Source organism: Fukomys damarensis, unplaced genomic scaffold (genome assembly GCF_012274545.1).
Source record: "Fukomys damarensis isolate Sample0158 unplaced genomic scaffold, DMR_v1.0_HiC HiC_scaffold_35, whole genome shotgun sequence".
Classification (NCBI taxonomy): domain Eukaryota; kingdom Metazoa; phylum Chordata; class Mammalia; order Rodentia; family Bathyergidae; genus Fukomys; species Fukomys damarensis.
Genome location: NW_022900947.1, coordinates 41,647,352 through 41,666,928, shown reverse-complemented (window position 1 = coordinate 41,666,928; position 19,577 = coordinate 41,647,352). Strand labels below are relative to the sequence as shown.

Here is a 19,577-nt window from a genome sequence, read left to right as displayed (position 1 = left end):
AAAAATATAATACAGAACACAGCCATGTGGAAATGAAATGACCCGTGCTCACTGTATGCCAATATTAAGAGTGCAGGATGAGTTATAACTTGGGGACTGAATAGAAACAGAGTCTATTTCAACACCGTGTTTTACTCAGTGGTGACCCCAGAAAATACTGTTGAGGTAGTTTAGATTCATTTCCCTAAACTGATGGTAGCTGAGAGTGAGGTGAAGGCTATTCCACAGTGCCAATAGGAAAGTCAGGAATCTAAGCTATTTCTGGATCATCTTTGTGAAAGATTTCCAAGTCTCTATGGTGCTTTTCCTTTAGGCACAGGGGATATTTTCATGAGCACAGACCAGTGCTGGTGCTGCCTTCCAAGAAGCACAGCACAGTTTCCAGTTATGCTGCATCAGTGAACCTTTCAGGCAAGACCATGCAGCTTCATCCTGATCTCCTCTGAAGACTTCACTACTTTCCTTTTCACCTAGAAAGGCAATGTTTGGGGAAGAGATTGGGATTAATGTGCAAGGAACAGTAAGGAAACTGGGACTAGAAAAGGGAAACTGGAAAGCTTTTCCATCATTCCATAGGGTCCTTCGTGGGAGACTGTATGTTACCTTTTTACTGCTGTGATAAAATGTGTGACATACACAACTTAAAGGAGAAAATGTTTATTTTGGCTCACAGTTTCAATTTATGGCCTGTTGGCTTTAAGGCAGAAACATGGCAGAATAGCATGGAACGGGAAAGCTGTTCATTTCATGGCCACCAGGAAGCAGAGGGAGAGTGAAATAGCTAGTCAGAGGGGACTGGGTCTAAAACAAGAACAACCCTTCCAGGTCACTCCCCTAGTGACTTGTGTGTTCCAACCAGGCCCTACCACCTAACAGTTCCTTCAGTTCTAAATGGATTAATCCATTGATAAGATTAATGGCCCCATGATCTAATCACTTTCTCAAAGCTCTACCTCTAAATGCATGAGTCTTTGGGGGGACATTTTTAAAAAATCAAAACTACAACAAGGATACTCGTTCTTTTACTTCAAAATATAAGATCCAGAACATTAGCCAAATACTTAGTCTAACCAAGATTTAAAGTAGCACACTGATTCCTCCTAAACAATTTACTTAAAATTACACATATCATTTGTGTGAAAATTAACACCAAATTGCAAAACGCTTTACACTTGCAACGTAGAAATAATTTTGTTCCTGAGTTCTGGTCCTGAGGATGACAAATAAATAAAATGAGTATATTTTTTTTATTTGAACAGACCAAACAATGGAATACTCTTGAGTTGTATTTAACTGATGGGAAAATATGCTACATTAGAATTAATGTAAGAACTTCAGGATTTTTTTTTTTTTTTGAGACAGGGTCTCACTATGTAGTTGAGACTGACCTGGAACTCACTATGTTGCCCAGGTTGGTCTCAAACTCATAGTGATCCTCCTGCCTCAGCCTTCTGAGTGCTGGATGTTTTGTTATGCGTGCATTTAAAGTTAGATTCAAAGGGCTAGGGGTGTAGCTCATCGGTAGAATGCTTGTCTAGCATGCATGAGGCCCTGGATTCCATCCCCAGGACTGAAAAAAAAAATCATACATATAAACACATGAATCTCCACTCAGCACTCACTCTCAATTCCAGGGATGGAGGTGGGGAACACAACCTCAGACTGCATTTGACATGTCTGGTTAATAATGAGGTTCTTTTGCCCATAGCAAGGTATAGATGCAAAACTTCACTACTTAGTAGGTAATGACATCTGTATAAAAGGAGTCAGCTGACACCTCAGCCAACAGGGCAGAAAATGTGCAGCTTTTACTGTTGCTCAGGCTATATTTTTCAAGTTTTAGTTTTTCTTTCATACTGTGCATTTATTTCCCTTGGATGTATTCGTGGGTATGTTCCTTAACTAAGCTATTTTAAGTGTAAACTTTATTCTTAGCTCTTTATCCTCAGTTTCATTCTGCTATGTGAAATGCTCTCAGACAGACATTACTTCAGTTTGAATGATAACTGATGAATGAGGCTTCACTACTGGTCCAGAGCACTGAAAGAGGCTTTTTATACATAAGTATAATAATATTTTATTTTGTGAAGCTTTCACTTTCGAAGTGGTCTCTTGAACGGGATGTCAACAGAAAATTAAGGAAGTTTCAGAATTTCTCATTAGACTATGACTTGTGGGGAAGATGAGAGGAAATGGCTTTTAATTGTTACATTACTGGAAATCTTTGTGGTAATATGGAAAAGTATAAACTAACTCCAACAAAACCCTGTTTTTCCTGATCCCACTGGTGTAAAGTTACAGATTTATGTTACTTTCCAAGGCTAATTCAATTTTATGGAAATGTAATGAATATTGAGCACCTACCAGACCACTCATTATGTAGTCCAGCTCACTGCTCCCTTACAAGCAATCCAGTTATCTTGTCTCTTCTGTGGTGCATATATGTGGGAGAGGCTGCTTGTACTCTCGGTCAGCGTGCTTGTGAGGCAGCCTGGAGAAGTCCTGCCTACTTTTGGTCACTTTGTTGGCTTTATAAGGCATTGCAGAAAGCAGACAGGTAACCACAGGTCTGCCAGATGCATTTCTTCTTGGAAGACATTCTGAAGAGTCATCTTCTTGAGGGGCACCGTTTTGCTTATGTGATGAATTCTTTTTGATGTAAAAGTAGGACAGAGAATTTCAACCAGTTCTGCAGAAACAGCACTTTGGTTTCCAGACTTCACAATGTCATCTAGCTGGCATTCTTTATGACTGAGGTTATCTTAAAACAAAAAAGGGAGGAAAGCTTTTCTGTGCTTTGGGTAGGAGACGAATTTGCTTTGGTAGAATCTGTGGCTGAGGAAAGCTGAAAGGGCCTGGCTGAAGAAGACATATGTCACCACTAGCCACCAAGTTAAGTTGTGAAACCCAAAGGTGACAGCCATGGAGATATAGATCATCAGCTCTGCTAAGTAGTTAGGGGAAGAAACATATTCAAACCAGTCTCCAAAGGGGATCCTGTGGTTGCAGTGAATGACCACTCCTGAAATGTTAAAAGATGCCTTTGTGAGTATTTGAAGTCTTGAAACAAAGTTTTACCACTTTACCCCTTACATCATCTTGCTTATTTAAAGGAGAGTTTCACACAGCTGTGTGCAAACCACCATCCTGTCACACTTCCCCTGACAACCTACTGTGTATCAGAAAGTCACATGCTGAGGTTACACAGTCACTGTTCAGGAGCACAAAGGACTGCCAGTCCCCCCAGCAACCTTCTATACCAGCCTCTGAGAGCTCAGACTGGAGTCAGAACACCCGAGTTCAAATGTTGGTTCTCCCACTTACTAGCTATGTAACTTCAGCTAAGTGCCTCATTTTTCTCATCTGTAAAATGAGGGTTACACTGTACTCATCTCATGTGAAGCGGTAGCATTTACAAGACTTCACACATAACAGGCACTGGATAAATATTAAATAATACATTTTAATTTTTAGAATTTCAAATAGCTGAGTGGAAACTACCTGTGATAAGTCCATAACAAGCTAACTAGAAGGTCAAGCTGGTTTGCTTGGCTGGGATACTAACTCTGCAGTAATATGAGCTCTCATACGTGGATCAACACACTTACACAGTGCAATCCCCGAATGTGGGCACAGCATGGACTCACAGCTGTCAGGGCTGGTTAGGGCCAGAGACTATCAGAGGACGGCTCTTATTTTATAGATGGGAAGATTTGGCTGTGGAGAAGTGTCTTGTCAAAAACGAGTATCTGACATAGATTAGTTAACTAACTAGGGCAGGAAGGAAATAAAGGAAAGCAGAAAACTAACTTCTGAGGCTTACCAACTGCATGCAGAGCCTATACAAGAGATCTCACCTGCCTTATTTCTCCTGAGCTTGCCGAGAATGACGTGGCATCTATACTGGTGGACAGATGACCAGATGAACATCATCATCCCAAGGATATGGAACCACCGTGCTTGCATGAACAGATTTTTCCCTGTTACATACACTATGGAAATAAGAATTATCTTATTAGCCAGGTTTGCAAAATTTCAGAGGCTTGGGGAATTAAAAACAATTATACTACCCTGGTGTAATTTTGTTATGGTTTGTATCTAGATGTACGCACCCCTGCAAGCCTTATGCAGCCATAGGTGGGGCTTTTTCAGAGGTGAATGGATCTAAAATGTGTGATTGATTCATAGTGCGATGCTGGGATTAAAGGTGGGTGATTACTAAAACAGTTCACTGAGTAGTTTGGCATCGCCTTAATATCAGGAGTCTGGCTACAATATAAGGGGCAAAAAGGGGCTTGTCTTATCCCTCACTTGCTTTAGTACCTTCTGGCTGCCATAGACTGTGTCTCTTCTGAAATGCCTGTCTGCTCTGCCACCTTGCCTTGGAGCCAGCTGAGTATGGACTGAAACCTCTAAGAACTGTGCGCTGAAATAAAAAACACAAAAAAACCTTTCCTCCTTTAACTTTGGGTGTCAGGTATATTGTCTTAGCACTGAGAAAAGTAACTAAGACACATTTCCACTAGGCTGGGGAGGTATGTTCCTCAGACAAGCACAGCTTCACTGACTGGCAGCAGAGAAGTCCATGTTGACATCCTCTTGTTCCTCCTTCAAATACTTTAGGCACCATCTTCTTCAAATGCTCAGCACCATTTCAGGTGATCTGCTCTTGTGTGTGATGAGACTGCCTTGTGTTTCCACTGCTAAGCCCCATTTTAAGTCTCCTTATGTTTAAATGTCAGGAGAACACTTTCTGAAGAAATTTCTCTCTGAGCTACCATTCTGAGCCCAGGTAAGGAGATCCTGATGCAAAATGCAGAGTTGTCTGGTGCTGGCCAGTGCAAAGTCCTCACAGGTAAAGTCAGAGAGAAGCACAGAAAATACAAACCACAAGACAAACAACAGTTTCTCTTTCTGTATTAGAGAGATCCTATTCTGGCAGAGCATTTCCTGTATTACTTTCTTCCTCCTCCTCTGGCTCCCAGGAAGGAAGGAAGAAGGCAGCCCACAGGAGGACATGAAAAGCATGCAAATGGCATCAGAAAAGCCATAGATGGCCTCCCTATGACCAGCAGGATGCAGTTGGCCTAGCCCATCTTTACTGAAGAGATAAAATTATCCATTGATAATAGAAAAGAGCCTGGGATGCTGGAACCAAGAAGGAACTCCTGAAAGGTAAAACTTGAGAACCAAGGGTCGTCCTGCTTCCTAGGAACCTTTACCAGGTGGGAGTCAGTGCAGATAGCGAATTACTAGTAAGAGCCCACCAAAGTCCACCATGTCAATAAAAATAAGCAAAATATGAAAAATATAGTTTTAAATCTGATAGGCTTCAAATGCAAGTCACTATAGGACTGAAAGTTAAAGTGAGCATCCAGGAGTTTACATCACTAAGTATCAAATCCCCCACTCTATAACAGAGGCATCACCTATGAGGGAACAAGAATTTATAAGACTAAGGACAGAATTACAATGCAGGGAAGGGATAATATGCATAATCATAGTTATTTACTAATTATCGAGTGCCTCTAAGCCTAGCTCTGCTGTAGGCACAAAGAATAAAGCAGCAAGTCAGGCAACATCCTAGATCTTAGGAAGCTTTTGTTCTGGTTTACAGACCTTCTTTTCACTTTCATATGGATCCTAAGGAGTAAGCCTGTGCTCCTATTTATGACAGAAACTCTTAGGTCAGAGAGATTTGGTAAGGCAGATGCAGGCCGCGTGGAACCCCAAGCCCATGTTATTTCTATTAGACACTGCAGCTTGCAAATCCCCCAATGAGTCCTCTCTCAAAGAATTACTGAAACTAGCTCTCCCTAAATCATCCCAATGACCCCAGATGACCTTTTGACATAAAATAGAAAACAGATCCAGAAAGGAGTGTTTAGAAAGTACTTTCTGTGGCTGCCTCTCTTTGACTTTTTTATGAGAGAGGGAAGGCAGAAAGTAGGATCCAGGGAACTCTTAAAGGGATATGCAGTGCCAACAGAAGCTGACAGACTGAAAGCTAGCAGGTTACCAAAGAGCTCTAGAGAGTTCCTTGGGTGAGAAGCCAGGAATGATAGCTCCTGTCTCAGTATTGATGGAATGTGTGAATGCCACAGCTGAAAACCCAGGGAGGAAAAACTAACTCGAGTAAGTGCAGAGGAATTAGATGGAGAGATGCTGGCTGAGTGGCTGTGGCCAACAAGTAATTCATGAATTGAGCAATAATCCCTACTATAAAATCTTTCCTGTACGGATTGGGTTTATAGCTCAGTGGCAGAGTTTGCCTAGCATTTTTGAGGCCCTGGGGCTCAAGTTCCAGTACCACCACCACCACTGAAAAAAAATCCGCCCCAAATCCCCAAAAACTTTCCTCTAACCAAAGAGGCTGTATTTAGTGGAGAAAGGACCCTAAGGAGCACTCATTTCTCATGCCAAAATCAGACCTGAAGGGGAGGGAGGCTCACTCAATGAGTGTTGGGACTACTAGATCTCAATCTCATTTACAAGGATTCATGTGGCAGCATTAGGAAACATGAAGCCCAGGGCTCAGAGAAAATGGTCAGGAAAGATCTACAGTGTCTGGACTGAAGAATCCCAAGGTCAAGTTAACCTCAGCACTAAAAACTTAATCACCGAAAATGATCTGAATTCTTTATAATACATATACACTGTTTTTATAAAAATGACACTCACTTAGGTAGACCTCCAATGCCCCTAAATAAAGCAACAAACCACTTTTACTTCGCAGAAACAGAGCTTGGCTTCCCTCTTCCTTGCTAGAGAGAGCTTTGGAACATTAAGGCCTCTGTCCTCTTCCCGGTGAAATGGTTCTGCTCTCTCTTCCAATCTGGACTACTCAGCAGGAGCACCGCTCCTCTCCTCTCCTCTTCCAGGGTTTAACCCTGCACCCCAGGAGGCTGAGGCTTCCCCAAGGCCATTTCCTTTGCCGGCACTTTCACCTGCTCTTGGCCACTCTCCTGCTTCCTGTTTTGCACTTGGCCACACTCCCTCCCTTGCCACAGACTAGGCCCATGTGGCTGTGCTAGGTTCAGTCCCTTCAGGGAACCTCATACCCTATTTTGTCATCCTTAAGCCGAGCCTTGTGAATGTTGCACACTTTGCTGTCTTCACGGAAGGCATAGCTGCTTATGTTGGCTCCTTTAAGGCTTTAGCAATTACAGTTGATACGCCTTGGGCATGTTGAGTTTTTTGCATTGATTACTGGAGTCCAAGAAGCTTTCATGTTGGGTCAACTCTAAATTCTGGACTCCTCAATGCTGTGTGGAGCCATGGCCTTGGGAGTGCCTCGTACAGCCTGTGCCTAGAGCCGAGGCAGGGGCTACTCACCATTCCTGCCATCCATTGGCACTTGGCTCAGCACAGTCAGACCAACAAGGACATAATAGATGAGGCCAAAACAATACTGCACGACGTGGATCACAGCATCGGAGAAGACACTGACATAGAAGCACTCGAAGAGTCTCCGCCAGCTGTGAAGCCACAGGGACAGGAGTACCAAGAAGACAGATAGTGCCAGCTCACCACCTATAAATCAGAAGGCCACATGTTCAGCATTTCTCTTCTGGGGTTAAACCAAAGTTTGGTTTTTTCCTAATATTAAACAAAGCATTAAGAATGATTAAGAGTTGTGAAAGGGCTTAAAAATCATCTAGTCTAGCTAGCACCTTCCTCTTTTTAGTAGTGAGGACATGGGTCAGTTGAAGCCATGAAGTTTGGCTCAAGGTTATGCAGTTCATTAATAACAGAGCAGGGCAAACAGCCATCTCGACTCTGCTACACCATGTGAAAGCCATCCAGTTTGTCACTGAGAAGGGGGATGTGCTCAGAACCCAGGGTCTGTGAGTATCTGGCTCCTGGTATCACTGGATGCAAATAGGAAGAGTTCCCAGCTGGCCTCAGAACAATCCTACCAGGCAGAATGCCCATGTACCCACAGAGGTAGAGGCAGGAATAAAAATACAGTTATACACTTCTTTCCATACTGAAACAAAAAAGAGAAGGGCTTGCGGTATAGCTCAGTGGTACAGCACTTGACTAGCCTGCATGAGGCCCTGGGTTCAAGCCCAAGAAACGCCAAAAGAACAACAAAAGCTTTCAGGGTGATAGCCCTGAAATCTACCCTCTTGCCAGTCTCTCATCCCTTGGTCCACAAAGAAGTCTGAAAGTAGCTTATTTTTAAAAGAACATAAAACCTAGTTTTTCTTTTTTAAAAATGAGTAACACATAAGTCATAAGGCTATGGCAGTGCATCCCACCCAACAAACCAACATCCAGATCAAGAAGCAATGTTCCTGCCCAAGCACCACTCCCTGATTACCCACCACAAGGCTATCTACCCCTGTCCTGATTTCTATCAATTCAGATTAGCTTTGCTCTTTTTATATATTCAATAAATTAAACCAAGTCATTAACTCTTTAGGAACAGATTAAAGCAAACTCTCCCCAGCAAAAAGTTCAAGTGCCGATGTTTCAATGAGCGAGGGGTGATTTGCTGTGACACCTCCTTCCCAGCAGAATGTGCAAGGGTTTGTCCATTCTCCCTCTCTCTGCAGATTAATGGGATTCATTTTGGCAGATTTGTACAAGCACATAACAATCATTCCCCCATCACACCCCATATCCAGCCCTCCCTGATAGTTTCATATGTAGGATTTCTCTAAGATTCTCTCCTTTCATTTTTTTTTTTCCAGCAAGTTTGCTGTACAGTTTGGCTGCTAGAACAAAAGATAGAGACAAAGACAGAGAACAATTTGTTTCTAATTGTGCCTGACTTTAACTGAGGCCACAGCATGGCTTTCACTTTCAATTTTTATTTGCTTATTTATTTGAGATGAGGTCTTGCTTTGTTTTCAGGGCTGGTCCTGAATTCCTAGGTTCAAGTTACTCTCCTGCCTCAGCCTCCTGAGTAGCTGGGGCCACAGATGTGCCCCACCACATCTGCTCCTGTTCTTTCATTAACAACTGTTCTGTGTATCCCTTATCTGCTGCTGTGGTATATTTAAAGACCATTTTGTAGAAGTCTGGACCAGGTAATAGTATATAACCAAAATTTATAGCATCACAAACCTTTTCATGTTTACTAAAAACTAATGCATAATCAAATTTCTGTGAGTTCTGAGACATGATTTTGGCTGAACTGTATAAATGTTAAATGTTGTAAGGTAAACCTGAAGGATCCCAAAAGCTTCCTCCTCATGTGTACTGACTTCTCCATAAATTTATCAGCAGTATTGTACTAAAATTATCTGGGGGAGAACAGCCAGTCCTGGCCACTGCTCTGTGCTTGGGGAGTCAGGATTGGAGTGCTAACTAACTCTGGGCTTGGGGACACTGTGGCCTTGGAGAGCAAACCTCATTTGTCCAGACTTCAGGGGCCCTGTGGGGGTGGGGGTGGGGTGGTGCCTGAGAGAGGTAAGGACTGGGAGCTCAGCTGCCAGCACAGGGCAGCCAGAGAACAAGCTCAGTGATGGAGGGGGTCAGGGGGTCTCACCTGGGGACTGCTCCGCCCCAAGAATTCTGAGCAGAAGGTGAAGCCAGCTTGGCAGAGGCACTCCCAGGAACACGGACTGAGTAAGGAACCAAAGTAGGAAGCCATTCCACAGCACAGAGATGATATAGAAATGAGAAAAATACCTGCAAAAGGAAAAGGAGTTAGGCAGTCACTAAGGTAGAATGGTGCTAAGCTCTGACACAGGAACATTAGTTTTAGATCCTCTACTCCCGGGCCTCAACTCAAAGTAGAGCTTTTAAAAAATAACTCGAATCCTGCAGGTGTTCAAATGTTTTAACATTTCCTTTCTAATGACAACACCAGTGAGCTTGTGTGTGGCGGGGAGAGGCCTGTCTGAGATTATCAAGAACACCAGGGATCTTATTAACTTGGCCTGAGGGTCAAGGGGCAATCTCTTATCTCTGGTAAGAGAACTGGGCTCAAGTTCCAAAAATGAAGCTCATAGGGTCTTGCAGAGAGAACCTAGATTGTGCTAACATAAACTAAAATCTGTGAATGTTTTGGAGTCTTGAGCCAATACTGCAGTAGTAGCCACACAACTATTGCACGAGATTTGCACAAATCACACAGGGAGAGAAGAAACCTTAAAGGGTTTATGCTGTGTTTTTCTGCATTTTGCTGACCTAAATATAATGTCAAACATTCCAATAATAAAAGTATTATTAACCATAGGTAGGAATTCCTTATATTTTCTCATACATCTATAAAGCCTAGTTTGCAATGAACACATTTACAAGCTAAATTTAAATACAACTACAAAACCAATAAAATGAAATTAGCCAGGTTAATTTAATATTAATGATGCTGACTGGTTAAAATGAAATCATCTGATGATGAACAAGAGCATCACATGTTCTCTGGAAGTCTGCTTACCTATACTTTTCCTACTACTGGTTGAGTATTCCACACCCTAAATGCCTGGGATCAAGTGTTTCAAAACTGTGTATTTTTTTCAGAATTTGGAATTATCTGCATATAAATTAATAGATATCTTGGGGATGGGATCTGAGCACTTCACTTATGTGTCATATGCACTCTGTACATATGCTGAAGATAACTTTATACAATATTTTTAGTGCACTTGAGTTTTGACTGATCCATCACATGAAGCCCAGTGTGGAATTTTTTCTATTGGGGGCATTAGGTCAGCACACAAAAAATTTTGGATACTGGAGCATTTTGGATTAGTCTGCATTTTTCCTTTATGTGAATCAATTCAAAACCTTTCTGACTCTACTGGGTACCCAGAGATCACCTGGCCTTCGCTGGTCTTTCATGCATCAGTATTAAGCCTCTCCTCTTCTCCTTGGTCTGTGAAGAGCATGAGCTGGAGCCAAGAGGATTAAATATAAGCTCAGGGGCTCCCCAGATGAGCAGTATTTGCTTGTAAGAGAACTCACAACCCCCCAGACCACACCCATAAGCCCAGGCTGACAACTCTGATCCCATCTGATCATTCATGGCAACCCACTTCATCCTCCCTACTGTTTCTAGCAAATTCCAGTGCTAGCTCTGGTCACATGGGATAGGATAAACTTCAATACCATGCAACAGTTCTGAAACCAGGTGGAGAGGGTCATTTTCTTCCATAAGTTTAAGAGGCTAGTTCTCTTCAAAGTTGCCACCCTGGCTGGGGTCTTGTCACATCCCAGGTCTTCCTTAAGACACTTCCCAGAACTGAGCCAGACATGGCCTATGCACCTGATGGCCAATGGAAGGTCCAGGAGGAGAGGGGAGGATGAGCTCCTGAGGAGTGATTTCCCTCCTGAGCACTTTACTGCCTTCCCTTTCTCTCCAGTGCTTTTGGAGTACTTGGAAGGTGCCGGCAATATCCTAGGGGCTGGGAACTCAGTAGGGAGCTGACCAGATCCCTGCCTTGACGTCATTTACCTTCCATGGAGACTCAGGCAGCGAATAAGAAGGTGGCCACACCTAGCATCCAGTCGGTGGAAGCATAGGCAGACCGCAGAAGGGCTGCTCTGGATGGGTGGTTAAGGGATACTTGGAAGGATACTGCGAGGGCACCAAGCTGGTGTACACTGGGTGTGCTCAAGATCAGTAAAGAACCCAGTGTGGCTGGGTGGGAGGGAGGCGGGAGGTGCGGCAGAAGGGGCAGAGACCCAGGGCTTTATAGGACCTTGGCTTTTAATGGGGAGCTACTTAAGCAGGGTGACAAGAGGTAATAATAGATGCCTTACAAATCCATCCGGCTGAGGGAAACTTCTGGAGATGACAGCAATGATGGAGGCATGACACTGGGAACGAGCTTGAAGCCCCTGAAGTGTACTCTCAGAAGGGGTTAATGGGGTTTTGTGCCATGTGTATTTTAACACAGTAAGAATAAATAAAGCATTTAGAAAAGAATTTGCTTATAATTTTACTAAGTTTAAATAAAAAAAGTCTCTGTTGACTAGGTAGAGAATAGTCTGGTTGTGGCATAAGGGATGTGCAGAGGATCCTACAGTTGTGAATTCTACCTCCACCACAATCCCGTGTTTGTATTATCTTCTTGTGGCAGATGAGAGAACTAAGGCTCAGAGAGGTTAAATTACTTACTCAAAGTCACACACTAAATGGCAACATTTGGCCCCAGCCATACCCCCAGTGACTCAAGCTCAAATTGGGCAGCCCGGGCCTACCTGGACCTGCTTCTCTGACCCCGCATTTGATCAAAGCCAAAAAGTTTTATGTAAGTCGTTCAGCCACATCTTGCTGCCCCGTACTTGTGCCATGGTTTTTTTTATTCAAAGCCATATAGTTTTTATATGCCTGCATTTTAAAGATCTAGTTCAGGCCTCAAAATGCAGATCTAAAAGCTTCACTGCTTGGGGTTTCACACATGTGCCTTCTTCCTCCTCCTTTGGGATTATGCTTCCTGGGAGCACTCGGGTGTGTGTGTGTTACTGAGGAGTAAACCTCGGCCTTCACACTGAACCACACCCCCACACCCTTTTTTAGTTTTTAATTTTGGGAGAGGGTCTCACTAAGTCATTAATTTGCCCTGGCTGAGCATGACATTGAGATTCTCCTGCTTCAGCCTCCAAGAGTGCTTGGATCACAGTGATGCACCACCAGCGCAGCTATGGAGCACTCACTGCTTTTCAAGCCTTGGGAGCAGAGAGAAAGTGATTCTTAGGAAAACATGGTGCTCTGTGTGAACATCTTCTGATTGACAACTGTTAGCATGATTACTACGAGTCCTGGCTCCTCGAGATCTGGGGATACAGCAGCCTGCTGTCAGTCATGGCTCAGAAGCCCACATGCATGTGTGCCCACAATTCTTACAGCCTGGCAGCAGGCGGTAACTGTGACTGAGAAAACTAAAGCAGGAAAAGAGGCAGGAGGAATACGAGGGATGGTGGAATTATAATTTTAAACAAGATGCTTGAGGAAGGAACATCTCAGTGGCCTCCCAGGAAGTGAGGGCACACACCCTGTGGCAGGGAGCAGGGGGAGCTTGTCAGGTACAGCAGGGACAGAGGACTAACAAGCAGGGAGGCCCCTGAACTGGACCGGACCCAGGAGGACAAACTAAGGAGACAGAGTCAGTGAGGCGGTGGAGAGGACATGCAGCATCTTGGGCATTTACAGCAAATGTTTTTCAGCCTAGGGACAGGATCTGACTGAATATATATTTGCTGAATTTCAGAACTCATCCCGGGCCCAGTCAGAGGAGTTACAGGATTAAAAAATGACATTAGCTGAGTTCTACCAGGTCCAGGCCCTGTGCTAAGTGCTTTTAAGTCACTGCTGCTTATGAGCCCAGCAGGGCTGTTATGCCACTTTAGCCCAAGGCAGCAGCACTGACTCCTGCTGGAACCACGGCAGAAGCATCCTTTTAAAACATACACCACACTATGAGATACTCTGCCTTCCCCAGAAAGCCCTCAGCAGCTTTCCATCCACGAAGGCCCAGTCCCAACTCCATCCCAGCTTGCAGGGACCCGCTGAGCAGCTCTGACTCCACCCCTCCCATCCTTTCTAGGTGTTCACCCTGCAGGTTGCTCACAATGAAACAACCCTGCAGGATCTCCTCCAAAGCATGATTACCACCTGACATTATCCTGCTGGCCCTCGATTACCGCCCGACATTATCCTGCTGGTTTGACAAGCTATGTTTGCATATTTTCTGTCTTCCTTGAAGTCCCTCACATCTGGTGGTTGTCTATAAACCTTGGTTAAAAAAAGTGAATCAAGGAGAACTTAAGTAGCTCACGGAAAGTTACTCTTTCAAGTTAATCAACAAACTGTTGAACCTAAAACCTCAAATCCCTTTTCTGTGGTTCATTTAAAACATGCTGATGGAGAGAGGGCCTCCTCCTTTCTTACTCCACTGGGTACCCAGAGATCACCTGGGCTTCGCTGGTCTTTCATGATTCAATATTAAGCCTCTCCTCCTTTTCTCTTTGGTCTGTGAAGGGCATAAGCTGGAGCCAAGAGGATTAAATATAAACTCAGGGGCTCCTCCAGATGAGCAGTATTTGCTTGTAAGAGAACTCAAAGTCCCCCAGACAATACTTACAAGCCCAGTCTGACAAACGCTGATCTCATCTGATCAGGCACCGACTTTGGGATCCATATGGTAACAAGCAGGACAAATGGAAGTCCACAGCGGGGGCTTCTTATCATTTCTCCGCCCCTTTACCAGTGGGGCAGAGGCTATAGACCTCTCAAAATGCTATTATAAGCATAAAAATAGGAATTACAAAAGAAGCCAATTATACTGACATATAGGTAAGACTACTAAAAATCAAGTTTGTGATATAGTAGGTATATTTCTTGCATATCAATTAACAAGACTTAAACTGTGACAAATTTGCAAGTACTGCTAATTCTGCTGTGTCTGTTGATTACATTCATGATTAAGGAAACACCTACTTTTTGGCTGGAGGTTAGTGAAATAATTACATGCCTCGTTTCCAATTCCAGTTTGCCCTGCATTCTACCCAGGGATTCTGCAGCTGGTGAGCACTGGTGGACTGCAGGGGGAAGGCCTGGACAGCTCTCTTGGCCTCCAGGGCTCAATTCAGTTCAGAGCTTTGATAATACTTGGAACCGTTTTGAGATTTCAGGAGCAGAAGCGCTTCCTTCCGTATCCAGTACTCTTATGGAAGTCTAGAGCACTCTGGCCTATGTGCCAGCTCATCTATTTATTTCCTTTCTGGGAAATCAAAACTCCAGGAAGCAAAGGAAAATAAGAAAAGGAACTGTCACCTTAAAGAAAAAAAAAATTGACAAGACAGGGGTAATGGAAACAGATTTAAGGTTTTATTCTTGCCTCTTTAGGAAAACAATTACAGACAAAATTACCTAGGTACCACCTATTTTGTAAGTGTTGAAATTATAGGCTTGCTTTCATCTTTGAGAATGGTATTAAAGGCCAGGCATGTAGCTCAGTGGTACAGCACTTGCCTAACATGTGTGAGGCCCTGGGCTTCATCCCTAACACTGCTAAAAAAAAGTTCTATTAAAATTTGCAGAAGGAAAAATATTTAATTTAAGCATGTAGGTTAAGATTACCAAATAGTTTCAAATATGGACTAACCAAACTATTACTAATGCCATCATTCAGGGATAAGTATTTTCATTTGCTCTTTCACACATGACTCAGCTTTGCACAGTGTAAGACCATCCCATGAATCATAGCAGAGGTTAAGAGTCTGGGACAATCTTGATGTTGGCAGGCAGGGTTCAAGTACCACCCACACTACCTACCAGTCCTGCACCACAGGACAAGTGACCTCTCCTGCACCTGAGTGTGCACATTTGTGAACGGGAAGGACAGTGACACTTTCCTCATAGGTGTACCATGAGGATTAAATGAGTAAAGGCACTGCCACACGTAACAGTCATCATCTCTAATGGCACTTAGTCAACGGTGGTTACTGAGGCTAAAACTACCAAGAGCTCTTTCATGTGCTTCTTGGTCAGTGACCTAGTGGTTTTTTTCTGACTGTAAGAATGATAAGCACATGGTCCGTGAAGACACTAGAAAATACAAAGAAGTGTAAAGGATGCTACAGTCTCACTTCCACCCAACTGTATTCCCCTTTTCATGTGAACAAGGGAACAGAGTTTGAAAGGAGAGTAATACACTTTGTTCATCTTTTGGAGACATTTCCAATTTTGATGCAAGGGCTCTTTTTTTTTTCTGTCTGAATAAAAGTGTGTTTCATGCTTGACCTGGATTTGTTGTACCTTCTCCAGTACTTCAGAAATATTTAAATTTAGGGAAAACGAGTAATAACCACCCCACAGCACTTCAGTGCTCTCAAGGCTTTACTCCAGAATTCTGGGAGAAGAAAAAGGTGTACATTATTTCACAACATATTGGAAATTACAATAAGTCTAAAGAATACCACTGTTATAGGAACGAAGAAAGGCCCCAAGGCTCCTTCTGGGCTGGCACACAATGACATACGTCAGTCCTAACAGATGGAGAAAGAGAAGTGAGGGATGAGTTTAAGTGTACTCTTGAATCCAGGGACGCTAATAACCTTTTCAAAATTTAGCAAATACATTTTTATAAAATGGAAAACAACATCCTGCAATCCAATCTGATTAAAATGACAGGGATTTTTTATTTAAAAAGAATCTTTAAGGAAGAGGTCTGGCCAGTGTCTTACAAATGTTTTCTCCCCAGCACCTCCTCATTCTTTACTGCTCAGAATGAGTCTGTCCTCTTCATTGCTGGCACCTGACAGATGTTTCGCCCACTGCATGATGGCACACACCTGTAATCCCCATGCTCAGGAGGCTGACGCAGGAGACTGCCCTGAGTTCAAGGCTAGCTCAGACCACCACCACCACCAAAATCCTGACTAAAAAGAAAAAAATAGGGTTTTATCCAGATTGAGGAATCTTTACATTTGGTCCCTTTGCTGTCTGTGGAACCAGGACCTGCTTGTGGGTGTTTAAAAACCCACGATTTTTCCACTACTGGGGACTCAACCCACACTTGCATGGCTCACTCTAACAACGAGCTAAATCTTTAAACCCCTCGGAATGTTTTAAAGAAAACTCATATGTTTAATCCATCAAAAACTCTTATCGCATTCCTTCCGACTTTTTTTTTTTTGTACCGGGGATGGAACTCAGGACCTTGAGCGTCAGGCGCTATGTCACTGAGCTAAATCCTTGGCCCCTGATTCATTTCTAAATGCCAATTTAGGGTGCATCTCAAAGACAGAAAGACGCTGCTCTACTTGTACGGTGAGGCATAGTGTCTGGCAGCCCCCAATCCGCCAGTCCGAGTTTTTCAATCTCTGTCCTGAATTCAAAGTAGAAAAAAACCTGTAACAGGTCTCGCAATCTCTGAATTAATTCTTTTTGATCCCAAGGACTTGCATTGAATTTGGTCTTGAAGTCGGGTGAAAGCCAAACGGACAGGGTCTGCCTAAAACACGCCACCCTCAGCCACCGCCGCGGTGCGGGTCCGGAGCGTCCGTGCCACACCACAGTCGCCGGCTTTGTCCTGACCACGAGGGGTCGGGGGAGGCAAGCGCGCGCGGGAACCAGAGGTACCAAGCGCGGGCCCCACGAGTTCCGGGGACCTCCGGTCGGACGGACGTGAGCCCCTACCTAGAGCGCGCAGGGGAGGGGAGTTGGGACAACGAAGGCCGATCTGTCGCCCGGGGACCAGGCCTAAATCGGGTGTGCTACTTCCCAAGAGAAGCTCCGAGCAGCGCGTCTGCGCTGGTGGCGGGCTCCCCCGGCTCACGGACGCCCCTGCTGCCCCCTGCCGGCTGCGCGGAGCAGGACACCGCGGTTACCTCTTCGGTACATCAAAGGCGCGCTACATAGTTACGCTTTCCAAGTCTATTTAGAAGCATGTCTAATTCATTTTTCCAGTTTAGCAAGACTCACCCTGAGTTATTTCCTACCTCCTTTCTTGCTGTGAGTAGAAGCACATCTCTATGTGTGGAAGGCCCTGCAGGCCAGTGATTGTCTCCTTAGACCGAGCATGCTCAGGTCCAGCTCTGAGCAGCCAGAAGGATGTCAGCTCCTGCCAAGACTGGCCTTAATAGAGTGGTAATAAACAAACACAGCAGACAGCATAGTATGAGAGCACAGCTTCCGAGCAAAGAAACCCTCTCTTCAAAGTGCTGGAAGATAACTGCAATTAGGAGACAATTTCAAACTCTTTTTAAGGGTTTTTAATGATATTTTATAAAAGAGACATAGCCTCATATCTTTTGTCTAGTGGTTAAAATCTTTAGTGTTGAAATTAAAAGAAAGTAGAGAATGAAAGTCTTTTCTTTATTAGGAGAATAATTTAGAGTATATCTATTGCTTGACCTTACTACTCATTATGTTTCCATTAAAGGCATTACTAGGCTGCAGCGGGTGCCCCGACCCGGCTAAGCGGACACGCGGGCTCCTGGGGCGATTGAGCGGAAGCCTGCAAGACCGCGAACCTGAAGTTCGGCACCACAGGGCCTTTCTCCGGGAAGAGGCGGAAGCGTCACTAATCGTCCCACTTTGCTGTACTTAGCTACGTTGAGGCTCATTGGCATGTTAGAATATCACGGAGTCACTGGCGGGATGGGTGTGAAGATGAGAAGCACGAACAACTGTCTGTGGTGACGAAAAAGTGAAAAAAGCTGACTACAAATGCATAGGATTGCGAACGGATGAGTGTGGATTAAAAAAGGCAGGCCAAACACAGAAATGAGTAGTGGTATCAGCATGTTGGGAATGTGTACGATATGACCATGTAAAGTGGGAAATCGTCAGAGTAATTGCGCATGATAAAAAAAAGTAGGGAAAGCCCGGGGTGGTGCACACACTTGTAATGCCAGCACTTGGGAGGCTGAGGCAGGAGGATAGAGAGTTGAAGGCTGGCCTAGGGTACGAAAGGACTCCCTGTGTCCATACACCCAAAATAACAAGAAGAAAAGCCCTGAAAACCCCTAAATAAAGTCAGAAACGTAGGTAGCTAATGATTGTACTTCAGCAGCAGTCCCCTTCCCATTAGCTCCAGTCCTAAAAGCAAAGTTAGCTCCCTGAGCTACTTCTGACCTCTGCTGCCATGTACTGGCAGTGCTAGTTCTTGACTCATCAGTTTTAATATTGATTATCTGTCACTCATAATGGAAATGCAGCTCTTTTAGGTACTTAAAAGTCTTTAAATTGTCAATTTCCGAAAATATTAGTGGATGCCTGCCATGTGGCTGGCCCCTTTGTGGACATTCAGGGTAGAGAGGGTTACAGGACAAAATCTTTAGCTGCCTGAGCTTGCAGCCTTGAGATAAGGTGAGGGTTGGGGAGGGGAGAAGGGAGAGGCAGTCAGCTTTGTCCCTTACCCCAGTGAGATACCCTGTGTGTGGGTTGAATATACATCAGGGAACTGTGTAGGCCAGATAGTGGGACTTGAGAGATCCTTTGGATGTTTTCTTCTTTTTTCTTGTTTTGTTTCTTGGTACTGGGGATTGAACTCAGGGCCTCACATGCTGGGCAAATGCTCTACCACTGTACCCTCAGACTGCTTTGGAAGTCGGATGTGCAGGTTTTTAGAGTCTAGCTTTTTTTTTTCCATTAAGTTTATTGGTACATTTAAAGCAAACAACACAGTTACATTTGTCATTGGGATCTTGTAACTTTACATGATGTATCTTGGTTCTTGTTTTTTCCACATACCCCTGTCTTCCCTTCACCCCCTTCAGGATTCCTTATTTACAAAGACTTTGTTTCCTTTTGTCACTGTTTTTCTTTTCACTTATTTCCTCTCCCCTCCCCTTCCCAATTCCCCTTTAGCCGTTTTCTTTTTATTTCGCACTATCAACAATACCATATGAACCTTCTTTACACTTTCAGCTTTTCACACCAGAGAAACTGTTCAGTATTTACTCAAGTGTGTCCTATTCATTTCACTGAAGAGTATGGCCTCAATGTGCATCCATTTAGCTATAAATGTCTCTAGTTTCTCATTCTTTATACCTGAGTAGTACTCCATTTTATAGAAAAACCACATCTTCTTTATCCAGTCTCTAGTTGATGGGCATTTGGATTGTTTCCAAGTATGAGCTATTACAAACTGTGCCACTATAAACATGGG

General features: G+C 43.9%; 1 protein-coding gene across 1 annotated transcript; it reads right to left on the bottom strand.

The window, feature by feature from the left end:
* Positions 1–1,954: 1,954 nt before the first annotated feature.
* Srd5a3 (steroid 5 alpha-reductase 3) lies at positions 1,955–18,036 on the bottom strand. Its single transcript, XM_010640297.1, has 6 exons — positions 17,938–18,036; positions 17,293–17,315; positions 9,500–9,642; positions 7,336–7,533; positions 3,858–3,992; positions 1,955–3,022 (listed from the first exon to the last, which is right to left on the bottom strand). Exons 1-6 carry the CDS (start codon positions 18,034–18,036, stop codon positions 2,763–2,765), a joined length of 858 nt encoding a protein of 285 aa, XP_010638599.1. The 3' UTR covers positions 1,955–2,762.
* Positions 18,037–19,577: the final 1,541 nt, after the last annotated feature.